Raw genomic sequence first — 13,202 nt, forward strand, 5'->3', positions numbered from 1 at the left:
TGTTAAGTAGGCATGGGGAGTCGTAAAATGTTTAGACCGTGGATCGTGTCAGAGAGTGCTAAAAGGGAAGGCTTTGTTGATTCGATTTCCACTCTGTTAGTTCGCCAAAAACACGATGATGGGAGAAAGCGTCTGAGCTAGAAAAAAGAAAAAAAACCACTTAGGCAGCAAGGCTTTTTAACCTCATGTCAATTTAAATGAAAAGTGATAACATAATCAAAAAGGATTTTTAAAAAAAATTATACAAATAACATCATCATTATCATAATAATAATAACAATTATTATTGTTGTTGTTGTTATTATTATTATTATTAGTAGTAGTAGTAGTAGTAGATTTATTATGTTTATATATCGTTGTGGTTGCTAATGTTGACATGAAGAAGAAGAAAATGATAAAATCAGGAAACAGCACAATAATACAATTTTTATTAAAAGCCTACCGGCTTGTAATTAGCCTACTGGAAATGTGGTCTTTACAGTAACATGCGAGAGGAGGGACTCATCAGTGAGGATATACCACTACGGCAACTACTGGACCGGAGTCTAAAACGAAATGTTTAGTACTTTATTTGTGTATTTATTTGTTCAAACCATCACAGATTTAAATTTGTGCTATTTGTTGTGCTATTTATGAAAACTAAGATCACATTGATTTGTCAAAATATTAATAAAATATAAATAACACAAATTATTACTCAACTAGCGTAATCTAGAAAGCACTTTATTCGAATATGCCTCATACTTATTTATTATTACATATTTTTCTATTACTTTCAAATGAAGACTGACTTCATCAGTAGACACACTCCTTGTTTTATGTTTAATCCCAAAAAACGGATCTCCCATAATTATTTCTTGTGCTATTTTATTCTTAAATCAGTGTTACAGTTACACATGAATAATATTGGATTGGATGTTTTTATGCCATATTAATTACAATCCACAACATTTCCACCACTTTTGTTTCATTTAACTGATTCTGTAATGTCATTGACTAGATTTTGTTTTTTATGTGATGAATATGAAAAGGTGTTTATACCTATATTTAGTATTAGTCATATTAGTATAATTTAATGTGCTTATTCCCTTATTGAATTATGTGATGCTCTTTGTTGGTAATTTACAGTTTAGAAGGCAGATTTCACAGAGTTGACAGCAAAAACACGTTTCCTCTTGAGTCTGTCAGCTTATTGTCACTGAGGTCTCTAAGTCTTCTGAACTCATTTAAACTTCATATGCGTCGCTATTAAAAAATATTGCAATTATTTAACTTAAATAATTTTATTTAAATTGCCTATAATATAGCTCTAAGGAGTGTGATTCAAAGTTGCAGGAGTCAAACCAATTTTGTTTGAAATCCGCTATATTCTCATGTTGAAACAGACATATTTTTACATAAAATGTCTCATATTCTTCATACCTAAGAAAATATTTTGATGTGACAGGTGTCTTACATTTATGTTTTCACTTCCTTGAGGATTCTGACCAAAGAACTGAGGCTAGCTGTCTGCAGCTTTTGTCTGGGAGATACACAGCCTAAAAGAAGAAAATCAGCATAATGAACTTCAGTTACTGTAGATCACTGTAACAACACACACACACAGTTTTACAGACTGACATTGAAAGAGGGAGTCATACAAGTTCGTACCACTGAGGACACCACAAACCCATCTCTTATAGTTTACTGGCTGTGTCGTGCACATTTATTTCCCACCGGCGTTACCACTGATATAACGTTGTATTTCATCTATTGGCAAAGTGGATAGTCCTGGAAAGAAAGAATGAAAGAAACAAAGAACGAAAGAAAGAACGAAAGAAAACAAGAAAGAACAAAAGAATGAATAAATGAAAGAAATAAAATAGATACACTTAGTCTTTCTGGATCTCATTTTGAGTCTGATAACACATTACCCAAATTGGTCATATTTACCAAGTTTACACTCATACAATGAGAGATGGCCACTGCCCAGGGGGTGACCACTGAACAGGATTGACCACTGAGCAGGAAAGGGTGTGAGAGATGGCAAAAGTCTCTACAAAAGGACCATTGGACCAAAGATGTTTTTTTTTAACTTCAAGAGTGTGTGGAGTGTGTGGTTTTTTGAGTCAGAGTCTTGCAGATCCTTCTATGTTGTGATTCCTTTAACATTCCCACTGCAGCTGTGACCCAGCTGAAGACAGGTGGGTGGCACATGTTGGAGGGGCTTCTTGATGATGCTACTTATTATTGATTATTGGTGATTATTTTGCAGGCCAGGCCCTGGTCATTGATAATCCTCCTGAAATACTCTTCTTTCTGACCTCCATTGAACCCTCTTACCAGTCCAGAATTAACCTCTGCAGAAAAAAATGGTGTTTTTTCAGTCCCAGTTACCCCTTCAGACAGAACAGTTCTCACAGGTTTGTCATGCCCACTTAAGAAGTTAAAGATCTAAAGTGAATTTGTCCTGTATAGCTGGTGTCTCTGTGTATCTTACCTCATACTCCTTATATACTACCCTCCACTTTCACCAGCTGGGATATAAAGCTCTGTGTAGATATTTTTAGTGTCTTTGTATTGAGATTCCTTCATTGATTGATTTATTTTTTTATTTTTTTTGCATTTTGTGTGCTTGTTGTTTCTACTGAAACTCATTAACCTCGCCTAATAGGCCTATATCATCGCTTTTTTCAACAGTTTCTCCATCAAACCACTCGTCTGAAACCATAGATATACACACATATACTATGTTTGTAAGTATGCCCGAAGCAATGAACTAACTGCTATTGTAATTAGAAGTTCCAAATATAGTTTAAATAAGAAGTTTACCAGTGACTGGACCGGTACGAATTGCGCGCAGGTTGTGCCGTTTTTACGCTCATGAATCTGTTCTGCAAATTACGCGAGGAAGTACGTCATGACCGTAGTCCTGGCGGCATTTTTGTTTGGGTGTAGAAAAGTCAACGTCTCGTCTCTGGAGTAATGGCGCTTAACTGGGCTGGGTAGCTCTAACTAATCTGTTACACTACCGAGAGTTTTAACCAAGACGATAAGAAAAAAAAAAAGACTTGTGCTGTGAGTGCTATGAAGAGACAGACGAATGGATACGAAGAAGTCTTCTTTGTTAGCATAGATAGCTAACCTAGCTACAATTATCTTCAGCTATAAAGTCAGTGGTTAGGTAAGTTAGCTAGCTTAGCTCGCTCATTATGACTGACAGAATAAGTAACCTAGTAACCTACCCGGTGATTTTTGTTTGGGTTTACTTGGCTAAGCTATCGGGCCAAGTAAGCTACTTATCTAAAGTTAGCTAACGCTTGTTTAATTGACTTGCTTGCCACACAACAGTCCGATCATTAACGCTAGATTGCTATAATAGCTTATAGCCTAGGTATTAGCTAGGAGACCTTTTTAGCTCCTCCTGCCAATCTGTGTTTTTATAAGTATGGTTGTAGCCAGTTCATCTTGCCAGCTCGTTTGCTTGCCATACCGGGTACGTTGATTTAATAATGGAATGTCTGCAAATACACTTTCACTCTGCTTAGGCACGAATATAAGCAGTAAGTAATGGACGAGGAGATACAGCAGACACCGGGTGCTCAGAGTCCAGCACACACCGGGTGCTCAGAGACGATGAGAGCCGAGTTGCTGGACCAATGCGAGGAACAGTTTGGGCTTTTACAAAAGGTGATTTATCTAATAACGGGCTTGCCTCAGAATTTAAAGATCTGGGTTTTTTTCTTTTTAGCCCTGCCAATTAGCTGATGCTGCAGTCACATCCCACATAATGAAATGTAAAATGATAATAAGGTTTAGTTTTTATGAAAGTTTACAATGGAAGAATGTAAAGCATTATTCTGTTGTACATATTTGAGAAAATCCATGCCTTTGGTCCTAAAATTTAAGTTTATACTAGTGGACTTTAAGAAGTTCATAAAGGTTGTTGATGTTTAGGTGCTCAGTGCATGCCCTGATTGTGTTTTTCAGCTTCAAAATGAGATCATTTTAGCAGACACAGAGTCTGGTGATGGAGAAACAAGCGAGGTGAGACATCTAGACCAGCTGTTACTCTGTAATGCTCTTCAGTTGTTTTGACCAGCAAAAGTGTCAAGTGTGCCATCAGGCTTTACTTTCTACCACCACCCCCTCTATCCTACACTTTCTGAATAAATGAAAGTCTTGTAATGTAATATTTCATTCTAATGAAATATTCTAACATGAAACAAAATACTATATCTAAATTTGTCCTGTCTGTGTTTAACATTTTAACCAGCGGCACATGCTTATGTGATGTACACCAGCCAAATCACTTTTTTTATACTGGCAGGCTATGAATCGCTTGAATGCCATAATGTTGGAACTGGAACAGTGGCAAGAAATGGAACCCAAATGTAAGTCTTCTGAGAAGATGTTTGAATTATGAATGAGCAGAGGAGGGCAGTGGTGCCTGAGTGGTTGGCCGTGGCTGGTGCGAGCCCCACCGTGGCCAGGTTGCCGCTGTTGGGCCCCTGAACGAGGCCCTTAATGCTCAGTTGCTCCTGGACTGCCTGGCAGTGTCCTAGCCCACACCCGTCGCTGGCCGTGACAGCGTTGTAGTCAGCAGTAGTGTGTGTGAGTGGGAGTGTGTGTGAGTGGGAGTGGGAGTGTGTGTGTGTGTGTGTGTGTGTGTGTGTGTGTGTGTGTGTGTGTGTGTGAGTGAAAATCAGGATCATTAAAAAAAAAAAAGAATAATATGCACTGGCTGCTCATGCATTGGGAGTTGCAGTGCAGTGTCTGCTGCCATATTCTTTTCTTTTTTTCTATCACCAGTATAAACACTTTTTCATCTTCTCTTTTGCTTTCTTTGTTATCTTCTCAGTGCTGTCAACAAACCCAGAAATCTTGCTGACGCTTGGGAAGGAAGAGGTGTGTTATGCACTTCATAAAGTAGCTTTTTCCCCCCCAATCAATTTGCTTCTTTCTATAAAGTGTTTTCTCCCCTGTCTTCAAGTTGCAGAGACTCAATAATCAGCTGAAGATGGTCCTCTCCTGCTCCCAAGCCAAGCAAGATTCTCTGAGGGACCTTTTGCAAAGGTGTCCTGCTCATCACCTAACTGCCTAATGCAACAGCACAGGCTGTCTGGGATGGACTACCGAAACATTTGCATTCTGTATGTGACTGTTATAAATGTGACTGAAAACAGTCCGAGAACACAACCACCACTCTGTTGTCCCACAGCAGCATGGCCAACAACCACACATTGTACAATGATCATCACAGAACGTCATGTTATGTGTTAATTTCCATCCATGTTGCATCTAGACACTTAACAGTTGTGGGGGTTTTTTTTGTTGTTGTTTTTGTTGGGGTTTTTTTTTAGGGAACAGGCCTGGCTGAAAGAGAAGGAGGAAGTCCTGAGTGCAGTGACTGAGCGAGTAAGCACATTGCGTGATGAAAATGAGAGGCTGTCGGAGCACAGGTACAGATTTTTTAACAGAGACGTGTGAGAGCAGTAACCCTGAGCTGGGTCTGCTAACAAGGGCCAATGTCCTCAGTGGTATAGAGGGAGGAATTCCTAAACCAGATTTTCCCTGTATGAGAAATTATATGACAAAGTGGTATGAAAGCTGTATGTTTTAGAGTGACATGCTCTGGATTAAATGGAGTTTATTAACACTTCATTATAACTGCTTAAGCATCTGAACTACTTTGAAAGCTTTGACATATCATATGACATTATCTTATAATAACAGATGTCAGGCTCTAAACAGGCATTTTACATTAATCTTACCTGTAATTTTGTGTTTAGTAACACAAAGCCATTCCCTTTTAATTCCAAAGCATCCTACAGGACATGAAGAGAAAAATCACCAAGGTGAAGGATTACCATGGCAACCTCATGGAGACACTGAGTGACATGCTTGCTGAACATTTTCCTCTTCCCAGTCAGCAACTGGTTGGCACCAAGAAAAAGAGGGTTGGCTTCCTCTCTACTCGGTCCAGTTCACACCATACTTACACTGAAGCCAGATTTGTTTGTTTCAGTCAGGATGTAACAGATTTAGTACTCTTCAAACAGCCAACACTGGTGATAAATTTAATCCAGTACAAAAGAGCATTGACATTCTTTTCAAGTATTATTCTCTTAGTCTGTAAAGTACACCACGGGGAAGGCGCTTCACACAGCTCTGACTATAGTTAATCGATTATTATTTTGTCCGCATGTGCGTTCTGTAGGGTGCTGCGGCAGTATCAGGAACAGCCCTTATCTCACTGAGTGAGATTCTTGAGGTATGTTTGCATTTCCAGTTTTTATAGTGTTGAATTAAAGTCTTAGAATGCCTTCTAAATGTACTGTTCACCTATCGGTCATTAATTTGTGTATTCCTTCATTTCTCTCAAGCAGAAGTTAACAAATAAAACACTGGAGACCCCGCACGAGCCCTATGTAATTATTGAGGATTCCTTTTGGCCACCGTACATAGAAATGCTTCTCCGTAATGGCATTGCAGTCAGACACCCAGAGGACTGCAGTAAAATCAGACTGGAGAATTTTTATTGAGTCAGAAGCATTCTTGTGAAATATATTTAAATCTTTTACTATTATCTTTTGCAAAGAAACGCATGTATAGGCTTTTATTGTTTTTCCTTGTTTTACTGTCTATTTTAAGAGCTCAGTTTGTTAAATAAAACGACTTGCATCATGACGTTTCTCTGTGCCACTGACATTCTGAGGTCATGTAAGGTAATCAGATTTTGGCCCACTTTTGGGGGCCCTCCAAAAATGTTTAAGCATTAAGGTGGACCTCAGTTAAATCTCATTTCACAGATTCTGTAAAGGCATGAAGCAAGCAATAGGGGACTATTCAGCCATGAATGTTACCACGTTTCCTTAAGAATATTTGTGCAAGAGCAAAACTGCCACATTAGTGTTTGAAGAGTAATAAGCAGAGCCGTGTTATTACACTGACCTCTAGTGGTAAGAGCCCAGAATGCAACATGGTAGAAATGTGTGGCGTTCAGAGCTTGGAGTTCTGAAATGTACAAGTGTATGGAGTTTAAAAAAAGGATGAGCAGGGTTATGACTATGTTAACAACTTTCAAAAACGTTATTATTTATTACTACATAAGAAACTGCCTTCTTAGAAATCAGGAAATCTGTCAAAATACCTCTGAAAATGTATTCAAAGACTTATTTACTGAGCTCTGACGACCGTTGTAATGATGTTTGTTTATTTATTTTGCATAAGTGAAGGTAAATGCGGCCTGCCAGCAAAGTGGACAGCACTGTTTAATTCTTGTGCGTTTCCTGTAGACTAGGCTATGAGAAACATTCAGGCATCGTTGCTGCAGTTGGCCATGGACCCAAATGAACCGATGTGTTCTTCAAGGAGGAAAAGGACGTGTTCCTCGTGAGGAAACTTGGGTGCCTTTTAGCGCAGTGGGGATGCGTGCGTGTCGTCCAAGGATGCTGCTCTATTTTTCAGGGGATCCATCTCACAGTTCTTTGTTACATGTCACCTGAAGGAGACGCCAGAGCGTAATTATAGCTTCCTCTGCAAGTCTCCTTCAGTACAGGGATAAATCTGACCACAGCTAATTTGGAAACGGCTCTGGGACTGAACTGAGTGAAGGCAATGCAGTGAGACGGGTCTCGCAACCTCAAAGAAAATATCTGGTTCTGCATTTTGTTGCTGGTTAATTTATATCAAGAAATGTAGGTATTTAAATAACAGTAATCAACATCCAGGTGATAGGCATAATACCCTCATTTTATCTAGGAGTCAGAGACCCATTTACATTATTTGTCAATTAACCTGCAGTTCTTACAAAGTTTCAGGGTTTAACATTGGATTCCAGGGCTGGAGCCGAATGCCTGTTAAATTACGCTGTGTATTTACAATCAACATATCCTACTGTTGCCACACAGTGGCAAGAATAAGCATTACAAGTACATGTTGGTTCAAAAAGAGATTGTCAGGCTAAGCTGTGCCATGAAGGAGGGGCGTGTCCATAGTTGACAATATGGAAAGTTACAGGACGGAACTCCACTGGACGACTTTCTTGTAGTAATGCTACCTGACTGCAGCGATGTTCACCGGTGTAAGGCACTGTGTATTTTATCCGGTCTGGTTGGTGAAATAATGTTACTTCATGTCAAGATCGTGTATTCAGACATGCCTGACAGCTAACAAAGATCTGTTTACATTTGTCTAGTCTATAAAGGATTCAGGCGCATAATGTTTGGACACTGGAGAAACGGCATGACTGAACCGTGCCCTGCTGTAGAAGGGTGATTCAGAAAACTGACGCTCAAGGCTTAGTTCTACAGCTAAACGTTTATTTGGAATTTAGTTTTAAAACAAACATGTAAGTTTGTTCACAATCGCACAAACGCGTTTTTCCACTCGGGCTGGGGTCCTTGACCATTCGGTTACTGGTCGTGGGAAGTCAAGGGGCAGTCGGCGACTGCAAACATCTGACTGAAAGCCCACTTTACGGACACAGCTTTCAGTCAAAGATGTTTACAGATGCCCCACTACCAGAAGTTTCTGTTCTCTGCAGAAGTCCGTCAAGGTCACTGAATCTGCGTGCGCAAAGAGACATGTTTAGCAGTGACGACATCCGACACCGGACGCCATGCAGTAAACACATGAGGTTTTTTGGAGCGGTTGGCGCGCTCCGCCGTAGCTGCGCTAATTAGGCCCGCATTGTTACGTAGATCGCCGCTGCGCCTCTGGTTTCAACCCACGTGACTTGTGTTACGTTTGATTCGAGGAATCCGGCGTTCGCTCGTCTGTCCTTGAAAGCCGTCTCGCACGCGAGCCTCTGCTCGCTCGGAGATTTTGATTCATATGTAAATGACCGACCTTACACCAGATGTTCTGATTATGAAATGTCTGAGTGGCTAATTTGACGTCTAAATGTTTAATATTTGTGGACATAATTACACCAATATTACCCTACCGTGGCTCACCACTCAGCTATTCTCATACAACTGCCTGTGTGCGTGCGTGTGCGTGTGCGTGCGTGCGTGCGCATTTCAGAGACGAAGCACGTCATATTCCTAAGCCTCCACAGGAGGGCGCGGAAGACGCTTACGAAATGTCTGAATTGCCCTTGATATAAAATATCTAAGAGATTTGTCCTGCGCATTAATTCCACGCGTAATGTTTCTTTTTTTCTAATCAGTCCGTTAAGTGTATTGTGTTATTATTCATTAGGCCTAACTCAGCCAAGCTGTGATGAGCAATCTGCATAATTAATAAACAAATATAACGAATTTCAGTAAAGTACACTTGTATTCCTAATAACTTTTTCCCTTTTCATGTTTCGATGTTTCTGTAAAAAATATATAAACTGGGGTCTGCTGAGATCGTTTTTAAGTCAGTAGTATAGCTTGTATTAAACAATAAAGCGATTCCTGCTCCGATCCTTGTGTTACTCACAGAAAACATATCGCGTGCATTAATAGTATATACAAAGTATTGCTGTTCACCTCTTGCAAGAAGAGTGCGATTTTTCGTAAATGCTATGCATCCAGTACTTACCTACTTTCTCAAACTGATTTACTAGCATCCGCGTCCATGGAGCCGTCGTTTTCCATGGTTTTCACCTCGCATGTCCTTTTGTAGCTCTGATTCTTTGTAAGCCTCGCGCAACGTTGACCAATAGCCAGACAACTTACTCACATCAATTGGAAAGACCTTGGCCACATGCTCACGAGCATGCGCGACTCGCCGGCATTGACCTTCATCGCTTCACAGTTTTCCTCCAGAAGCTATCGGTCACTTGTCTGACGTCACTACTGTATTTTATATAAACACGAAAAAGCATAACATCATTAGCTTCTCATTTGCGTCATCTTAACCACTGAACGTCCTACCTGGAGTCTTTTGTTTCTGACATCTTTCCGATAGCTTTGAGGTAGTGAGTGCGACTCCATATTACGGCGCTTGTGGGTGCTAGAGGATTTCCTACTAGTCTTGTACTGAATTTTAGATTAATGCATTAAACAGCTGTGTTTTGTTTCGTAAACGATTGACTCAGTGATACCAGAATATCTTTATAAATATCTGATTCTTATTTGTAAACAATAAAACTCATCTTTCCTCAATACAGTGTCAGATTAACCTATGGAGTGTGAACAGTCTGAAAGTTTCTTAGACGTGCATCCTGTAATGTACATGGTAATGACTAAATTTGAGTCTCTGCGGCTAGTTATGTGAAGGTAAACACTAGAAACAGGTGACTCGCCTGACGCGATGGGAAAGAACACACCTGTCCACTGTCGTGATGGCGCCGGGGGGACTCCAGAGTATTTCTTTACCTTTCTGATAGACTTTCTGGTAAACACATTCAGAATCAGAATTCATTCATTCCCTGCCTTTCTGTTTCTCTCATTCACACAGAGACACACACATATATGCACGCAAACACACGAGGTTGCTTAATTTCAAAACAGGAACGTTACAGCACGAATCCCAGTCTAAATATAAACGGATAAACCAGTTACATGGGAAAATGGGTAAGTGCTGACGTCATATCACATTGTAGTCCTTAGACCCATTTGCTTCATGCATGTATGCTACGCCATTCGTGCGCCTCTCTAGGGTCACAATATGCCCAAATTATGACATTGATAGCGATTTTCCACACAAAGATAAAATTATTCACACCATTCATTTTTAAATAGTCTGTCATTATGTTTTGGGTTTTTAAACTTTGATTCAAGTATTCATATCCGACTTCTCTGTCACAAGTTATGATCGACACCTTCAGGTTGCAGTTTATGTTTAAGGCCACTAGATGGCGTGTGGCGCTTGTCTGATCTTTCCTATAACCTAAAAGACAATAGTGCAACAGTGCACTCATGGAGTTTGTGGATACCAAAGAACATCTTACTAATCGCACACTGAAGAAGCTAACACAGGCGTGTTTGATATGTTTGTAAATTATAGAGGCAGTGTATACATAAGCATTTAAAGTTTAAAACTCTCTTTAATAGTATACTTGGCGGTACCGTGGACGAGATGTAAACATGTGTTTAAGTAGTTGTTTCATTTACGTGAGTTGTTGTTTCAAGAATAAGGTTTCCTCATTGTTTGAAAGAGGCTGGTTGAGTTCACGGGGCACTGACACCGTTCTTTCGGTGAATGGTGATTTGAGCAGTGTACCGCGTGAGCCACAAGCCGTCGCTGTCCATGGTTCTGAAAAACAAGATTTACTCGAAAAAGATTAGTTTATTACTCGTTATTCTGATTTATTTGTATAAATTAAAATTCGGTACAGATTAGAATTTTGATTTACTTCAGATTTACTTATATCTACTGTAGCATGTTATAAACCGCTACGAGCGCAATGGTCCAGTTTATCGTTGCCTTTCGTGAGGGGTTTAGTGTAGTTCTTTTAATGCAGTAATATTCAGAAACGGCTCAACTAAAAACTGAGCGTTCTCAGCATGCCCAACATTGATTTTGTTAAAAATATCTCTCAAGTTTAGGTCCGAGGTCCGTTTAAGTGATGCCAAAAATAGGTTTGGCGTGCGCGAGCACGCAAGCAATGCGAGGGTTACTCCTAACGATGTGCGCGCGTGTGAAGGTGTGCCCGAAGGTCTACGGAAAAGTGAATGGGGGCACGTCTCGCACAGTTACAGTTTATTCCTATCTCCTGTACGAGTAGGCGCAACTCGTTGTTGGTAGCGCTACGTGTTGACGGATCGGTATTGCCGCCGACTGTTCTATTTCCACATCAGCAGCCGGTGCACTTACAGTAGTAAGTGAAAGAGAACAGAAGAGAAGAACAGGAACACGGGCTCCGCCTTCGCAGTCGTTTTGTACCGAACGCCGGTCTAGTGGATGGTGCATTACAGATTAGCGATCTGATGCTGGGGTTACACCGTTTGCGTCGTCTCTCGGCGTAGAGATGGGCTTCCCGTAACCGGAGGTGGACGATAGAGGCGGGAAGGAGGGGGTGGGGGGGGGGGGATTTCGAGAAGAGAGGAGGAGAGAAGAGGAAAAACGCCGAACGGAGACAAAGGGCTCAAATGTGAGTTCCCGCGACCATGAGAGGCTCTCAAAGAACAGGTCCGCTCGAGCCACGGACCATGCCCTGAGGTGAGGTTCCCATCGCCCAGGATACTGCCAACAGACAACCTAGGAAGAGGGGGCAGAAAAGATGTCCGCCTCGGTAGGGCCCCAAGGCGGCCCGCGCCCACCCACCGCGCCGGCATCCATGCACGATATTCCGGACTTGAGTCACCTCACAGAGGAAGAAAGGAAAATCATATTGGCAGTGATGGCTCGGCAAAAGGAAGAAGAAGAGAAGGAGCAAGCCATGTTAAAGTAAGGGTAGAAAAATTCCCTTCATGGACACACACACACACACGCACGCACACACGCCCATTCACAAGTGTCTGTGTCCAGAGACCAATTCAGCAGCTGTCGTGCGGAAAAGCCGTGGCCTCACAACCTCGTTTCGCCTCGAGGTTTTGTTTTTTCTGTAACTGGGGTGTAATATTAAGGTTTGACGGGCCGTGTGAGGCGGTGTACGCTCTGGCAAACGTGAGAATCGCTGCCTCGGCCCACAGCTTAGTCCTGTTTCCATCGTGGGCTCCCACGGCTACGTGCACAGCTTTGTGTGAGCTGGCTTTGGATAAAGACACAAGCTCGGTGTTTGGTTGCGCTGTAGGTGCAACGAACAACGAAAAGTACCCGTACATAATAACGTTTTAACCTTAACGCCAGTATACGTGTTTGACGTCTGACCAGGAGAATCGGTCAGCTGAGTTACATGTGCGCCTCGTCTTGAGTCGGAGAGAGATGGGGTGTGACACACGGGGTGCGAGGATGAATCATACTTGAAGAGTGCCACCCCCTTCTCCCGTCGCTCTACCGGAGGTTATACGGGCTACGCTGTTCCTCTTGCAGTCGTGAGCCGTCGCTCCGCGTCGCGTTTCTGTCTGGCGTCCTTCGTCGGTGCAGCTGGCTTAAATGAAACTAACGCGAGCCGAAACCTTGTCTAGAAACCTTGACAGCAAATGTGCTTTTCCACACGTAGGCTGCTGTCAGTCACTAGAAAACACAGCATATGCTAACAATTCGTACTACCCAGAAAAGACACTTGTTCCTTTTTAGCGCCTAGCGGGGTGTGGTTGTTAAACGTAACGGATTGAGGAGGACGCACGATAAGGTGGCTGAGTCGTACGATCACGCCTTCGTATTCTCGGTATAAATGCTTA

The 13,202-nt window shown here is 41.6% G+C and overlaps 2 protein-coding genes across 12 annotated transcripts in view; both read left to right on the forward strand.

The window, feature by feature from the left end:
* Positions 1 to 2,916: 2,916 nt before the first annotated feature.
* cenpk (centromere protein K) lies at positions 2,917 to 6,666 on the forward strand. Of its 3 annotated transcripts, none has more exons than XM_027009981.2 (10): positions 2,917 to 3,163; positions 3,528 to 3,669; positions 3,970 to 4,026; positions 4,310 to 4,373; positions 4,841 to 4,887; positions 4,973 to 5,055; positions 5,343 to 5,441; positions 5,804 to 5,939; positions 6,200 to 6,253; positions 6,369 to 6,666. In XM_027009981.2, exons 2-10 carry the CDS (start codon positions 3,550 to 3,552, stop codon positions 6,522 to 6,524), a joined length of 816 nt encoding a protein of 271 aa, XP_026865782.2. In that variant the 5' UTR covers positions 2,917 to 3,163; positions 3,528 to 3,549; the 3' UTR covers positions 6,525 to 6,666. The 3 variants fall into 3 exon arrangements, with proteins under 3 accessions (XP_026865782.2, XP_035390864.1, XP_026865791.2); XM_035534971.1 differs by having other exon boundaries at positions 4,979 to 5,055; XM_027009990.2 differs by having other exon boundaries at positions 2,917 to 3,057.
* Positions 6,667 to 11,973: 5,307 nt separating this feature from the next.
* Positions 11,974 to 13,202, forward strand: part of rims1b (regulating synaptic membrane exocytosis 1b) — a 56,403-nt gene continuing 55,174 nt past the window's right edge. For all 9 annotated transcript variants that reach the window (XM_035534766.1, XM_035534764.1, XM_035534771.1 and 6 more), the window contains exon 1: positions 11,974 to 12,306. In XM_035534766.1, the coding sequence (XP_035390659.1) occupies positions 12,140 to 12,306 (167 nt within the window). In that variant the 5' untranslated portion in view covers positions 11,974 to 12,139. The remainder of the gene's footprint in view (positions 12,307 to 13,202) is intronic.

Source organism: Electrophorus electricus, chromosome 16 (genome assembly GCF_013358815.1).
Source record: "Electrophorus electricus isolate fEleEle1 chromosome 16, fEleEle1.pri, whole genome shotgun sequence".
In the NCBI taxonomy this organism is placed as follows: Eukaryota; Metazoa; Chordata; class Actinopteri; order Gymnotiformes; family Gymnotidae; genus Electrophorus; species Electrophorus electricus.